General features: G+C 38.5%; 1 protein-coding gene across 6 annotated transcripts in view; it reads right to left on the bottom strand.

Moving 5' to 3' along the window:
- KMT5B (lysine methyltransferase 5B) overlaps positions 1-16,265 on the bottom strand; it is a 28,009-nt gene that overhangs the window by 6,347 nt on the left and 5,397 nt on the right. For 3 of the 6 annotated variants that reach the window (XM_040067523.2, XM_040067524.2, XM_058421084.1), the window contains exons 2-7: positions 14,226-14,462; positions 13,454-13,601; positions 4,065-4,230; positions 2,776-2,885; positions 711-877; positions 61-80 (exon numbers count right to left, since the gene is read on the bottom strand). In XM_040067523.2, coding sequence (XP_039923457.1) covers positions 61-80; positions 711-877; positions 2,776-2,885; positions 4,065-4,230; positions 13,454-13,601; positions 14,226-14,379 — 765 coding nt within the window. In that variant the 5' untranslated portion in view covers positions 14,380-14,462. Of the gene's footprint in view, positions 1-60; positions 81-710; positions 878-2,775; positions 2,886-4,064; positions 4,231-8,317; positions 8,383-13,453; positions 13,602-14,225; positions 14,463-16,265 lie in introns of those variants that run through there. The other 3 variants (XM_040067525.2, XM_040067526.2, XM_040067527.1) reach the window with 3 other exon arrangements.

Genomic DNA, 16,265 nt, shown 5'->3' with positions numbered 1-16,265 from the left:
AGAAGGACAAAAAATAAAAAGTGGGGTACTTTATTTATTTATTTATAATTTCATGCTTACCTTACAGTTAGGTCTGCAATCTGAAAAAGGTCCAAAAGATAAAGTCAATTAACTGTGGATAAGACCTGAAACATGAATAGTTGTAGATATCTAAAGTAAGGATTCACTTTGACTTCAATGACTGCAGAATCTCAACTAAATACTGGGAGTTAAATTAGTACTGCACAAAGCCATACATCAAAAGATTTCTGCTTTGGTATAGCTGCATTTCTGAGCTCTTCCCTATGCTATCACAAATGTCCAGTTTCCCTCTTCTTTAGGGTAAACAGCTTCATCTTAAATCCTAATTTAAGACAAATGCAACACCATCAGCTAAGCTTCTGTGCAAAAGGTTAAAAGCCATAAGAAGTTCCCCTAATAAAGATGTTACTACTGTTGACTGAGTTCACAAAGAATTCAGGGTAACCCACAATATGCTCCACTAATTTAGCTGCCAGTTCCAAAGTCTCTTTCAAGGAAGAAGGCATCGCTTCCTAGAGCTTTCCCTGAGTCTCACAGCTGATCAGCTCTGGCTGGGAAAATCCCAGTATGATTTTGTCCTACAGTAATACAGTATGCCAGATTCAAACATTTTTCTCCAACTTCCTGTGCTGTTTGGCTCACATACAACACTTCTGCCCTTCAACATGTTTCCTACACTTACTACTCACCATGATTGATAAATGCAGCAGGACCAAGCCACAGTTGTGCACAGTTTTTTCGTGTGGAATACATGACGCTGAAATCATTTTCCCCATGTCTCAGCAGCATGTTTTCTTCCATTTCTGATAGTTCAGCAATACAGCCCACAAGTAATTCTATTTTATCATTTCGTTTCCTTTAAAAGAGTGGCAGAAATAAGACATGTGCCAAAATTACAAAATAATTTAACAGAAAGAAAAGTTGTTATAGAATCAATTACATCAAATCTGACGTCAGAAACAATTACCACCATTGTTTCTACAATTTCCTGAGACTGCAGGCAAGAAATTACAAGAGTTGATTACTTCAGCTTCTGCAATTGTTAAAACCAAAAGCAAGATCTTTTCATTTGTGTATGCTCCCTCCCCATCACCACTTGAGAAATTTTGACTTCCTCCAGCTGCTCTTGCTTGTGTTTCCTAAGCTTCTTCCTGTGGCCAGGAAAACCCAGCATAAGGAAAACTCTTAAAGCTCCATTGCTTTTTAAATGAGGCCCAGTAGAGACTCAAACAAAGGCTGGAATTCAAGCAAGATGTTTTCCTCTCTCATGAGTAGTTCCTCATCATGAAGCTGGTCTTTGAAATAGAGTGAGGAGAGGGAATGACACCTACAAAAATCAACAAAACCACAAAGCCTTTGTGCGCAGACAGCCATCACGGCTAGAGCAGTGCAGAGGCACTGAATGCTCAGCCTAGGAAGAACACAGTTCCCATTTTCTCGCATGGGCTTTGTTTGCACTGCTCTTCAGAGTGGCCATTCCACATTTTGGCCAGATTACTCTGACAGAGATGAACATGGAGATACTAAAGCAACACAGAGGACACGAAATAGGAGCAAAGCCTTTTCAGTGCAAATTTCTGTTTTGACAGAGAGTGCTGAGAACACTAATCAGCTTTGAGTCTCGACAGGTTTCCAGATATCAGCAGGGTTAAGATGCAGCCCTCCTGTCTTGCTCACTTCTCAGGGCTACTCAAGATTTTGAGCATGAAAAGTTGATCTATTTTCAACACACCTACATACAAAGCTTCTACCCCAAAGAATCGGCCAAAGGGTGAATTCAAACAACAACAACAACACAAAAACAAAACAAACCCCCAACAACCAAAAAACCAAATCAAAACAAAAAACCACCACCAAACATAATACAAAATCAACCCCAACCAACAAAAAAGCCCCAACCAAAAAAAAACCCAACCCCAAAACAAACAAACAAAAAAACCCAAGGAAGAAAACCACGAACAGTATTTTTTGGGTTGTATCATGATTGTAGAACTTTCAGCTGTGGTCATGAAAAGCTGGAAACTGTCCTCTCAGCCTGTTTAAAGCTTCCCCTACAACACGTGGAGGTTGTGTTGTCACCAGCAGGGTGTCCAGCCACTTGATCCCAGTGTGAACATAATGCTTTTCCTCACCTCAAGTGTGCTGGTACGAATGGGTACTGCCACAAAGCAAAGCTCATACAGTTGGTGTCTACATTTGAAGTGATTTTAAAATCTGAATTAAGCCAGAATCTGCTGGTGCTGCCACACACATGCTTATAATGAAACTCAGATGTGCCAAAATGAGATGGGGAAATACACTGGGGTTCCAGCCTTGTGTTTTCAGGAGAGATTTATCTTGCACAGTTAAAATATGCAAATAACTCCTATTTAAAAAAGGCAAAAAACTCATTTCCCCCACAATTATTTGCTGTGTAATAAATCTGCCATAATGACATGTTTCTCATGGAAGGCTAACAACTCTTGAGTAGAGGAAAATGATTATCTGACTGAAAACAAGATATTAAAAAAAAAAAAAAGTATAATGAATACTATATGCATAAACCCAAATCTACACAGGAGTATCTTCCAGAGGCATGCAACTTGTATTAAGTACTTAGCAAAAACAGAGAGAAAATCCAATTTGCAAGTAACAATACAAAACTATCTATTTCACTGGCCACAGTTTTAATTCTAAATCACACTTTTTAATATATTTTAATAGATTCTCTCAAATAATTGACAGAAAGAGAACGCAACAGTAAAGTGTATTTACCATTCTTTTGTTGCAACGATTTTGGCTCCATTTTGCTCAGAAGAATATCGATTACAAGGCAGTATCTCAAACCCACTGTCAGTTGCAAACATTCGTAAATAAATAAATACCTGCAATGAAAAACCCAGTACTTGTCTGTTACATGCAAAATGAAAGCAGTGAGGAACTTCTTATATAAATAAAGAAAGTGAACTGTACAAAAACACACACAAAATGGGTACTGGAGTGGGATACTGTCTGCTGAAATGCATTTCTATACGTTTTATAATATCCCTATATGTTTAAACTATACATATTATGTTGATCTTATTTCTTCACAGTGACTTGCAGGAATCCTCACACAGGTAATATGAACTCATGAAAATGGATAGTTTTTTTCTTAAAATCACTGAATAGTTGTATTCAGGAAATTTCATATCTTTAAGAACCACTGAGACCTAATAATCTATAGGAATCCATTTTATTATTTGAAGTTCTGAAAAAAGATATTGCTTCCACAACAAACCTAGATGCTGAATTCCAGGACTGTAGAATTTTCATCACTTGAGGTGTGATTGTGTTACTCTAAAAACCACTTTAACAAAGCAGAACCTTTTCTGCTAACTCTTTCTTGCATTACTAGATTTGATGCATTTTAAAGTAGGTCAAATTCCTTTTGGTTGTACCTGGAAGCAATAGACTCATTCCTGAAGAAGCTTTTTTTTTTTTTTTTTTTGTTTGTTTGTTTGTTTGTTTGTTAAACAGTACTATGATTTTTTTTTCTTTGAACTTTGAGACTCAAAAACCTTTATGCTAGTTACAAAATAGATTTGGGGTGTGGGAAGTGAAGGAGGAATAACACTTCCACAGAAAGCCCCTATACCCCTAATAACTGGGGTATTTTGAGGTAACAAGGCTACTCCCTTTTCCTTTTATCTTCCTTTGTCACCCAATTTGATTTACAACTCTAAGTAAAAAAAAAAACCTAAAACAAACCCCCAAACCCCCCCCAAAACAAAAACCCCAACCAAACCACAATGCAAACAAACAATGAAGGGGAAAAAAACCTCCTTCATTTGTACACTTTATTAATAAAAGGCAATGCAAACTACAAACTACAAACTACAAAAAAAAAAAAAAAAAAGGGTGTGTCTAGTTAGGCTTTAAAAAACAAAGGAAGTTTCTCTTAAAAAACAATAAACATAGCAGAGCACTTGATTGCTTTACTGTTGCTACATTCTTAAGAAACTTTTACATTTTCTTTGCCTTTCAACCATCTGAAAAAGCACATTAATTACAAATACACCTACATGTTCCTTGAACAACCTTTCCTGCATTTTGTTCTTGTTAAGAAAATAGTGCCGGGCCCAGTCACCTGACGTCAAGGACTTGAAGGCTTTTTCTAAGTGCTCATCTTTCTTAAAACGTTCGATCACCTCTTTGAGTTCTTCTTGCCTTCCTTTAATAGGTCGAAATCTGAAATAAAAAAATAAAGCTATTCCAGTCCACCATCAGTCATTCTCAATTCTTCCTCAGTTACTCACAGCACACAGCTCTTCTGCTACCCATATAAATGTTTAACTCCCTGCATAAAGGCACTGACCAACTTTTGCCAAACCCAAAGCCTTTTTATATTGATAAATTCACTACATGGGTTTATGTGGATTGCAAACTTAACATGTGCATTCATATAAAATACAGCTCTTGATGACCACACAAGAAGTATCTACAAACACTAACATGCGGCAGATGCTACATCTGTGGAAGATTAAGGTTGCAGAAGTTAGTGCAATCGTAAGAATTTTTCCCTCAAACAGGAAATCTTTGGCATGTAAATATGAAAACAAGCACATGTACATTAGCAGAGAAATTCTGCCTTCTTCCCAAAGGATGAGATTTAAGAGAAGCTACCCTTCATATCTTCAGTGGGAAAAAGCAACAGAAAAAACCTGCATGACTGCCAGAAGTGGAAGCTCCATTTTTGAGCTGCAAAACCACCAAGAGAGAGCAGCACTTAGAGATTTTGCCAAATCCCTATAAATTGCCTTTGACTGAGCACATACCCATATATGCTCTGCTTTGGGGCACGGGTGGGCTGTGGGTATTCTTAAATGTATGCCACACCCCAGGGGACTCTTCACAAAGATAAAAAATTCCCAGAATCATGAGAAACAGTTTTCTGCAGCTCTTTTTACAACTCAAATGTTTTGCTTACAGAGCATATGACAGAAGTGCTAAACAAACTAAGAGCTTTTGAACAAATGTGTAAAAGTCCTGTTACTTGTTGCTGGAAATGCCATTACTATGCTGATTTTATTTCCTCTTACTTGCCAAATGAAATCTGTATTTCATTACAAAAGTAAACAAGGGGGGGAAAATTCTTGAAGTTGGTGGAAAGAAACCTCAATCAACTTCCTCACTGATGCCCTGTTTTTTAAATTGTCATATGAACTGGCTTATTGTCACCTTAGAATGCTGAATGCTGCAAGTAACTTCTTTTAAATGACCACGTAAGATTTGCTTCTTCCATACAACTTGCATAAAGGAAACAAAAAAGTGTAACCTCCGGATTTTGTTTCACTTTGTAAAATACTAAGAGTCTAATCAGAAACAAGTAACAACGCCAAGGGTTCAATTTCCTTCCTTAGAAGGAAGGTGCTGTATTTATGCTCCTGATACAATGAAGACAGATCTCCGAAGAGCAGATTCACTTTTAGCAAGTTATCAGCATTGCATGATATTGCTTTTACAAATCTCTCAAATCTCCATCTGAAAAATTTCCTTGCGAATAATAACTAAGCACCCTTTTAGACCTTCTTGATCTGGCAAAATTTATCAGCATAAACCAATGGGCTTTCAGAGGACATGGCACAGTAAGGAGTTCTGAACAAGACATCAGGTTCAGTTCTCTTCTGGCTGAGATATGACATCAAACAAGACAGCACGAGTCTGTCAAGAAACAGATACCTGCTTACAACTGTAGCACCAGTGCCATGAAGCTCCGAATCAAGTTCTCTAATAAAGAATATACTTGTATCATCATCCCAAAAAGCTAACCTAACAAGCTGACGAGACCTTATCATGCAAGAAAACTCCCCTCAGACTAGAGATGACACAATCGTTATTTTTGTTCCCCAGCAGACCAAAGTCTTCCTCAACTTGCCAGTCACACATGAGTATCTGCTCTCCCAAAACCAGAAAGACTTCAATAGTCATAACTCACAGAGCTTCCTCATACACAAAGAGAATTTAAAATCATATAGCCTGAACGGAACCTGACTAGTTTCAAAACAGGACTTGCACTCACTTTCAGTTTCAACCAGAAACAACTTTTCCAGCAAGGTGCCAACTGCACTTACACCAGGAGAAGTAGAGGGCTCACCAATCTGCAGAAATGTGAAAGGGTAACATCTCGCTTACAGCTCTATCTGCAAACATTACACGGGGGAAAAACCCACAGGATTTGCAGATAAAATTGGTCTTCAGCTATGTCTGCTCTTGCTGGGCTACATGAGTGACTGCCCTGTCCTCTACACTGTATTTTACATGTTGAAATCATTTTTCAGCTAAGTGACCCGCAGAGGCAAAGATGGATGGAAAAGCCATCACATTTGAAATTGCATTAGCACCTGAGACAGGCAATGTATGTACTGATAGACGTCACCATATTTATCACCAAGAAGCTTGGTCTAGGCTAGCTAAAGCAAGCAATATCCCAACTGAACCACCAGTGTGGAAAAGAAATACAGAAAGAAAAGGAGGGCAGATGCTCAGCTTAACAGTGGCACGCAAGACCTACAGAAACAGGATCAACACCCGACATCTTCTAGCAATTCAAAGCACATCTTACAGCCCCAAGTGCTCATACTTTAAGTCTTTCACAACACATTATTCTCACACTCGGTGTCCATGTAACCAGCTACCTTAGGTAGCTTGGAACCTGGCCTCAGCCCTTGAAAATCACTGGCACACCGCCATGGATCACATTCAGCAGGTGTCTCTATGGATTCTTGTCTCAGCCACCACACTGCTGGTGGAATTAATTTAAGTGATTAGCAGAAACTTAAGTAAGACAATTCCTAGGAAGTAAAATAGTGTATGCCCAAGCCCTGCAAAGGCCAAAAAGATGGCTGGAAACAAGAATGGGATTAAGAGATTGTAGAACCCCCAAGACATTACAGGGTCAGACTAATGCTGGAGTGCATGGCAGACATTTCAAACAGGAACTGTGTTTTTCAAAGAACATGACTCTCTGCACCCAGAGGTTCAAAAATTAATTCCAAGGACTCTCTGCAGCACCTCTATCAAAATGCTGTTCTTAAATATTGACAAGACAGAGGTCATGAGAAAAGATAAACAGGAATCCAAATAAGCAAGAAGTATCCACAAGTGCACGAAAGATGCTTGAGACCAACATTATGTTCAATATTCCACTCCAAGAGTTCCCAAACAGATGAAACAAAATGACACTGTGCACCCTAAGTTAGAGGGCTGTTCATAGTTCAACAGCATACGTAAATTGCACTGAGAGCATATGAAGTTTGTAAGCAAATTCAGAATACTATACTCCAGACTCCTCATGAAAGCTTTAGTCTTTCACAGGTGTACCTCCATACATACTTCAAAAGGCACCTTCTCATTTGAGACACTGAAGGAGCCAAGAAAGCCTAGAAGTCCTGTGTTCCTCAAGAATTTGGGTCTGCTGATAGGTACTTCACTTCTCACAGGAGTATAATTAATTTATTTATTCATAAGGTTTTTTTCAACCAAAAAGCCAATTGATTTAGAGAAGCAACCTTGCGTACTATTACGGTGTTACAGGGCTTCCACATGTACAAATGACATAAACCCCCCACCAAAAACCTACACATCTGCTGGAAGAGTCTACACAACTGTTTCTGAGCTTCACCATGAAGAGAGCCTGAAAAGGCCCCACAGCTAAATGTATCCATACAAAATGAGCCTAAGAAACTAACTTTTAAGTATCAGTAAAACAAGAGACTAGTTCAAAGAAGATAGAAAAGGCACAAGGAAACCAACAGAACAAACCAGCCAACCCAGTCTCTGAACAAAGAGGCAATTAAAATCAGAATTGTTTATCCAGACCTCTGGCTTGCTCCTCTGAACAGCACCTTTATTAAATTCCATCATGGAAACTGAACAAGACACACTGGTGTTTCAATCTGCTCACAGGCACAGACTCCTTGAGCCACCCTACAAGCAGCTTCACAGGTCTCATGGGAGATGAAGGCTGCTGCAAGACAGTCGGGTGTTAGAAATGAGCAAAGAATGAAAACCTCAGCTATGACAGTGTCTTTAAAGAAATATCATCAGCCCTTCTTCCTGACAACCTGCAGAACAGAAACTTTTCACACTTCCCTAGAAAACACTTATTTTTTCCTACTCAACAAGATCTGATAAAGCTGTGGCTACTGCAGTTTCAAAATCAGATAGATGATTTGATCTCATCCCAGTTAAGGGCAAACTGACATGGTCTCAACAAGGAAGATGTAGGAAAATGGCTTGGGGAAGCAAAGCTCTTTCTCTCTCAAGTTTCTCTTACCTCAGGAGTACTTAAAGACTCTTGGAACTCCAAGGTATAAAGCCAAAGGTCAGTGAGATGCTTGCCTATAAAGGAAGTTAAAGGAGAGTTTTGGGTAAGTTCAGAAGCACAGGACCTTGCTCAGTCTCAGTCACTGAGAGCAGTGAGTTTGAACAAAAGGACCACGACTGATCCTGCAAGAGATCCAGTATGGAACTCCATACAGCATAGCAGCGCATGATAAGAGTTTTACTTCCAAACCTTGTTTCTTAACTTCTGACTAGGGAACATCAAGAAAAGTGAATTTATCAAAACTGTATGAACCCATCAGCCTTTTAACAACAGGCACCTTGTCTGGATGGTATTTCTGTTTAAGTAGCTCTGGAAAACAGCAAGTTTATGTTCACCTAGTACCAGAGATTGAGCACAAAAGGTAAAACTGCAAGCCTGTTAAGCATTCAAGACAGCAGAACAAGAGCTGAAAATCATCTATTTAAAATAAGCATAAACAACTTCATTAACATATATTTTGGCTTCCTCCCTGCCCAATCCTGTAGTGTATTTTTTCCTCAAAGCTAGTTATACAAGTTATGATCAACTTGTTCTGCTTTCATTGCCAGTGTTTTCATACAGAAAAAAAACCTCATGCTCTTTAAAGGCCAAATTTAAAAGCAGCGCTTTTAATGAAGAAAGTATTCCACATTACTTAAATTTCTTGAACTGACACTTAGTACATACCAGCGTGGTCAAAACTCCAATATAGCTGAGAACAGAAATAAAAAAAATTCTAAGACACACAATTTCATTCTCCTTACTATGGTTAACAAAGAAGTACTTTTAAAAAATAAATATGGGGGACACAAGAAACCCCCCAAACCAAGAACTTAACACTGTCCTCTTATCCTATTCTGACACTCCACATGGTAAATTTAATTTAGCAGTTAACATAACCACTGGATGCAAGCCACTCCATGTTTTGAAGATTAATAAGAATAAGTGTAAATAACAAATAAGAAAAGTGTAAAAGTAAGGTGGTGGGTGTTGGGTTGAGGGGCAGGGCATGGCTATTCAGGGTGGTTTTTTGTGTGATTTTTTTTTTTTAAATCCAGAACATTTTGGAACAGCAAAACAGTTGGTTCCAGTGCCATCACTGTGTGATTTACATACAGTGAAGGAAGACAACCAGGAGCAAGGTAAAGGACTTCATCTGATCAACTATCAGTAAAAATAACCAAGAAAAAAATGGGAAAAAACAGATTTTACGCAAAAATCAAGCAAAACAGTTTTGTCAAGTACACAGACACTGGAGTCTGAAGAACGTAAAGGCTTCACTTTGAAACAGGTTATCACTACATAAGAGTTGTATACCTCTAATCCAGTATCTCCATAGCACCACAACACTGAAGCTGAAATGTACAGCCACATAACCTTATTTAGCAGTACCCACATTACTCTTTCAGCCTCCATACCTCAAGATGAATACTGCACCCTTTAATTATTATATTGAAATGAGCTAAGGAATGCAGAGGAGATTCAGCACAGGCTCATAAATGTGATGATATGGAACTGCTTTGTGCTTCTTGTCTCTGCTGCCTAGTGGTGACTCTAAGGGATGAAGAGTGATGCACTCTGTCGAGTTCAGTCACTTAAGTCAGTGACTGCTATTGAGGCAGTGTTGAGAAAAGCAGCTTCCTGTACATCATCCCCAAGCACTTAATCTTTCCAGTGGAAAACATGGAAATTCTTAAAGCTTGGTCCTTTAGTCCCATATAATCAGACAAAACCACCCACATCATACATCTGTTTGTAACTTCACTGAAGGCAGCAAACAGACTGCAACCACTTGCAAATTTAGAGACACACTGGAAGTGCTCTCAGCATTCCCTAGCATGATGCTCATGTTTTAGGGAACCAGAAAACAACACCGACTGGTAACAGCAGCAATATGATCGAGGGTCTGGCTTAAGGTTTAAACAGTAACACCTTTGTATGTGAGACAGTATAAAGAGTAGATTAGCCACTAAGGCAGGTGACTTCAAGATTCAGTGCTCTGCCTGGGGAAAAGCACCCAAAAATAAGAGATGATAAAACAGGCAAGAATTCACTTGGCACTTTACAAGTGTCTGTTTTAATCTCTAGTGTTTGTCAACCTTCAACCCGGGAAGTGTAGCTTGCAAAATGACTTTTGTTTTCACCACAACAAACAAACAAAGGCTGATATAACAGGATTTGTACAAGAAGCAACAAAACATCTTAGAACAGCAATACTTGACAAGAACATACTTTCTAAGACATGGGGTTTCTTTTATTAACTGCTAAGCTGCTATTCTGTTGAGATAAGAGCTATGAATTTGATGGAAGAACAACAACTGGGCCTGTAAAGAGGGTTGGAAGCTCTGAAAACAACCTGCTTTCTCTTGGAAATCCAAGAGGACAAAAAAAAATACTTTTGGGTAAAATCACCGAGGACATTTCCAGAGTTACATGCTATATATACCGTCCTTCAAGTCCCTAGTGACAAGAAAACATTTCAGAGGAACATTGGACAAATACATTAGGGGAGTCAGTTGTAAGCTGTTAAGAAACAGTCTTCAGCTCTTTCAGACATTCCTGACTTGACAGTTTACAGAGCCAACAGCCCTATTCCCAAGACAGTGGGCATTCACAAACTGCAGGACTTTATTTTTATGCACCCGGAAAAAACCTCCAAACCAAAACACAAAAACTCAGCAAGTAAAGTAACAGTTATGTTCTTGTCACCACCCTACCATAAGATCATTAGCTCAATATAAAGAAGATGGAAAACAAGGACATTTCAACATCAATCTAGACACTTTAGTATGAGGGGTTTTTTCTTCTATCAATATACTTTGGCCAAATCAAATTTACAAACTCTCCAAATGGAAGAATTAAATAGAAAAAGTGTTTACAGAGAAGACACTCAGGCATACAAAAATACAGACCTGGCTTCCAGAGGTAAGGGGAAGTAGAACTTCAGTAAGTGATCATCAACTCACAATGGACCGCAAAAATACAAACCTCTTCCATGTTTCCAATACAGCACAGCAGAATGGTGGCACAGACACTTTCGCAGGGCATCTTCAAACAAATCAGAACAAGGGAACAGGAAATCTTTGCTTGCCACCATAACTGGCTGGTTTATTTTAAGCACACCTCCATACACGAACTATCTAACTAACATGACTCTACGGCATGGAAGCAGAAGATGCCCCAACATAAGCGGCCAATCTTCATTTCTACTATATCATAATATTTGGGTACTAGCACCTGGAGTTTTGGAAGCAGTATAGTTTTTTCACACCTGCTTTCCCCCCACCTTCCCTCAAAGCCACTAAAACAACAGTAAGGAGCTCTAGAGCTCTCACGAGCTCTAGAAAGACTAAAGTTTACTAGATGGAAAAAGATAATCTAAGCATCACAGCCACAGTAACAAGCAGGTGTCATCTGTGCACCAGAAAGATAAACAAGAACTATGCTTATGCCCAGATTTTAATTATTACAACATCAGAAACTTTCTCAATAGGACAATATGACAGAGGCAGAAGGTGTGCATCTGGTAGGAGCTGTAAGCCTCACCCAAGTATTTCCCATAGTGCTCCAAGATTATTAACTACTGTCCTTGAAGACTGCCTGTAACTGTTCTCCAAGTGTGAGAAAGGAAGAAGTACATGATGATGGCCTTTGTGTAGCCTTTTGGTTCAAAATGGTAATTAAAGAAGTATTTTAGTTGACAACCTATCAACATAAAACACAATTTACGAAAGTAGCTTCTCCAACTATTAAACAATGACTACATCGTTTCCATAGCCAAAAGCGTAAGAACTAACAACCTGTGCATAACCTGCAGACTGTCATTCAAGCAACAAACCAAAAGATTCCTTTCAGCATATATTCTTAGCTTGATTAATTGATGAAAACACGAAGACACTTCAAACTGAACTGTAAGAATATCTACTTGGAAAATTTAATACTGTAACCAACTGCAGGGAGGGAAGAGGAAAAACTCCAAACAAAAAACTCTTAGAGGTGGATGTTGCACACTCCAGCAAAAGGAAAGATCTCTTTGGGGAAAGTCTTTACAGTTATTAGGAATACCCCGCTGCAATTTCATGTGCAGCTGATGCTGTCAGGCTATACCAGGGACCATTTATTTAACGTGACGACACCAATTCATCTAGCAGTCATTTTTGAATCAGTTCGTTGCATACATACAATTTGCTTAACTGATAGTGTGTGCATGTGACTGTGCTGCACAGATGAACTGTCCTTTAAAAATAGTCTCAGCTACAGTTTGAAGGGTTGAAAATTTGTTTCCCATGATGTGCTGCCTGAAAACTCCAGCTCTTACTATTGCACAGTAGTAAGCACACAATTCCTGTCCTTAGAAACCTATAGTTTATGTATAGTTTCCCCACTGAGCTATCAATACAGATCTATGCAAACAAGCTTAAGAGAGATCTATAGAACACAGTTATTACCAGTGGTACGTCTGTAACAGAGAGAGAATCACAAACAACTGAACCCTGAGACCACACGGAATTCACAACCAAAGCATTCAGACAGATGTGTAACAGTGCAAAAGTAGGTGCAACCCTGGTAAGCAAGTTTCCAGCTAGCACATTCATTTATCTTATCCATACAGACATGTCTGAGTAGCAATTCCTTCAGAAAAGGTCTGCAAGAACTTCAGATCAAGTAGCACCAACGCTGAACTGCTCAGGACCTACATCTTTCTTCTGATGTTTAAGAATAAAGAAGGAAAAAAGAAAGCATCCAGGCACATGGAACAAACAGAAAAATTACCAAACACTGGCTTCTGCCTTTGAAATATTTCAAATTACTACTGGTTTCAAACTTACAATTAGTTAACTGTTTAAGGTAGAAAATGGAGCCTATTACCAACCTGTTCTACAGCACAAATACAGAAGACTAATGGAAAGACCTACGATGGAGCACTGTGAGAGGCTGCATTTGTAGCACTGAATTCCAGACTCACATGCAACACTGTTCTAAAGGCAGAAGCTAATCACAAATTTGCACTCTTTCACTTTCTTAAAACATGCACAAAATTCCATGGTTTTGCTGATTTGCATCAACTAAGATGAATTATTTTCTAGAAAAATAAAGACGAGTTACCTAGTATTCATTTTGTGTGTCTGAAAACCTAAATAGGGATCAAGAACCAAACTAGTTGCTAGGTCATCATTTTCACAGAGTTCCTTGGCAGACATTCCAGAGGAAGGCACATAACGACTTTGACCCTCAAATCCTGAAGCACCACTACCTGCAAATAAGAGATATTAGATATCAATTAAGGGACATTATAGAGCCCAGCTACATTTGGGGGCAGATAGACACACAGGCTGGAACCAAAAAATACAGGACAGTTGAGGAAGATGATTAAATACCTGGAGAAGCAGAACAAAGGACTTTAAAAGACATCTGAACAAAGGACTTTAATTTGCATTTAATCCTTCATCCCAGACCAATATCAAAAATAAGAATCCGTATTCCTTAAAACCACTGCAGAAAGGCTATCGATGTGACTTGATTAAAATGCAGGGATTACTTCTACAAGCATATTCACTGAAAGCTGGGCAAGTACTTCAAATTAAGTTATCCACTTCAAATCATACTAGTTGTCACTTCGTGCCAATCATGCATTTTATAATCACAACAGTCCAAAACTAATTTACACCCAGTTATTCTTATTTGACTTTTAAACTGATCTGAAGAGATCTATATTCCTGAAGGGAGTTAAGACATCCAGAAAATACATACATAAATACTAATATTTCTGATTTCCACGCTGACTGCAGACCCCTCTTATGAATTAAGGTAAGACAGAAGCCTGGCTTGCAAACTAGGAAGCGAATCATAGAAGGAAGCAGCAGAAACATGTACATACATCTGCTTGATCTTCTCTCAACTCCATTTTTGCCCGTCTTTGGATTCTCTTTTCCTGCATGCTGCAATTTGGTCTGCGCGTGGTCATTAGACGACTTGCTTCCACTTCTCCGGCCATTCACTACCATGTTCTTGGATTCTCCCAGCCACTTCATACCCACAGACAATCTGACTCAGTTGCATTTAGTCACTTTTCAAAAGGCTTGGAGAAGTGGATGAATAAATTCAGTTCCAATTCCTACAGGAAGTAAAACATAAATATGATTAGAACTTACCAGGAAACTGTTTTCAAGACACAGAGTTGAACAAAAAATAATACCCCAACAACAATAATAATAGTAAAAGAAAACTGAAACACACCCCCACTCGTTCCTTCCCAGAAAAGTGGGGAAAGGTGGGAGGAAAAACAGCAATCTGTATTTGCATTGGGAAGAGAGAAAAGCCGTTCATTAGAACCAGTACGGAACTGTGAACAGGTGAAGCATTGTCCCACAACTTGCAATGGCATCTGACAACAAGGATGGAATTCTAAAGCTGATGAATTGCTAACGACAGCTCATTTTAAGAGCTGGACTATACCCATGGATACACCTGTACAAGCATACGTACACGTGGATAAACGCACCCAGAGCTATGTGACTCCAGACCCAGAGTATTTTCAAATACGTGTTCAGTTAAGATTCTATTTCCTAATAAGCAAACCCCATAACCTGTTGGGAACTCTACAGCAAAGACCTTTTTATAGGCATCCTCCAAGAACTGAAGATGAGCAAAGTTAGGAAAACAAAGGAAAAAACCCAACTAGAAAATGGACATTTTTGGAATGGAGTTAGGGAACAGATGTTAGATCGTTATTCAAAAATCAGAGTTCAAGAAACCCTCAATGATGACCTAGAGGACCCAAGCTACTGTTCTTACCATTCCATACTACAAAACAAACCAGTCACAACACACCTGGTTCAACATGCCAATACTAACTGGGGTCACAAGTAGAGTTGAAATTTTACAGTAAGTAAGTATCTAGCAAAGCACATGCTAGTTTTTGTCTGCAGTCTCAATGTCTTTTGTATAAATAATTATAAGAAAGCTAATAATGTTTTTGTACACAGTTGTGTCTCACTCTGTATAACTTGCAGGAAAAGATCTGATTTACACAATTATTTTACAATTGCATTTACGCATTAGTAATTCATTCTCTTGATTTCATTTCACACTCCTCCCTACTGCTTCCTCACAAAGAAATAAATTCTGCCTTTTCACTTTACTGTAATTATTTAAAAAAAAAAAAAAAATCAATGCTCTGCTCACAGCTGGTAACAGGCCATTGTAACACACATTTCAATCTGGTAGAAAAAAGTCACAACAAACTAACAGATGTTTGAAATATTGTCTTGTAGAAATTCTGCTTTTGATCAGGTAAGAGTAGTAAATGACTAGATTTCTGTAAGACACCTATGTGATCTAGCTACCTAAAGAAATGTTTATGGCCAGATGATTTGTAATTAAGTCATTTACAAAGATGCAGAAGATTGAGGTAATTAGGGAAACACAGTAAAGACATGTGTATTGTATATTAATAGATGCATTAGCTCAAACATCTTAGTAGAACATTATCACCCAGAAACTGACAGGTTTTAGAACCTTTTACAAATTGTTACAGAAGGAGAGCAAAGACTATCAACAAAGCGTAACAGAATCACACCGAGCAAAAGCTGGCTCAGTTACTCTATCAATATCAAGAAAAAGAATTGAGATCCTTTCAGTGGACAAAGAATTTTTTTCCTGCTAGTAATAGAAGGGATTTTCTCTAACCTCAACATTAATTCTATTCATTCATCCATAGGCAGACCCAGCCCTTTTTACAAAGTACCTCCAAAACACCCCTGGGTAGGCTTTTTCTAATTCACAGAGCTTGTCTGATAACATACACATGTAAGTTTATGATAACATACATCTTTAAAAAAAACCCCCAAAACAACAAAACCTCAAAAACAACCAAAGCCCCTTAAAATTCCTTGTTAAGCATCCCACTTGAACTTCT

This window comes from Hirundo rustica, chromosome 6, assembly GCF_015227805.2.
Source record: "Hirundo rustica isolate bHirRus1 chromosome 6, bHirRus1.pri.v3, whole genome shotgun sequence".
Taxonomy (NCBI): domain Eukaryota; kingdom Metazoa; phylum Chordata; class Aves; order Passeriformes; family Hirundinidae; genus Hirundo; species Hirundo rustica.
Note: the sequence above shows the minus strand (reverse complement) of the source record. Positions and strands in the feature narration are given on the sequence as shown.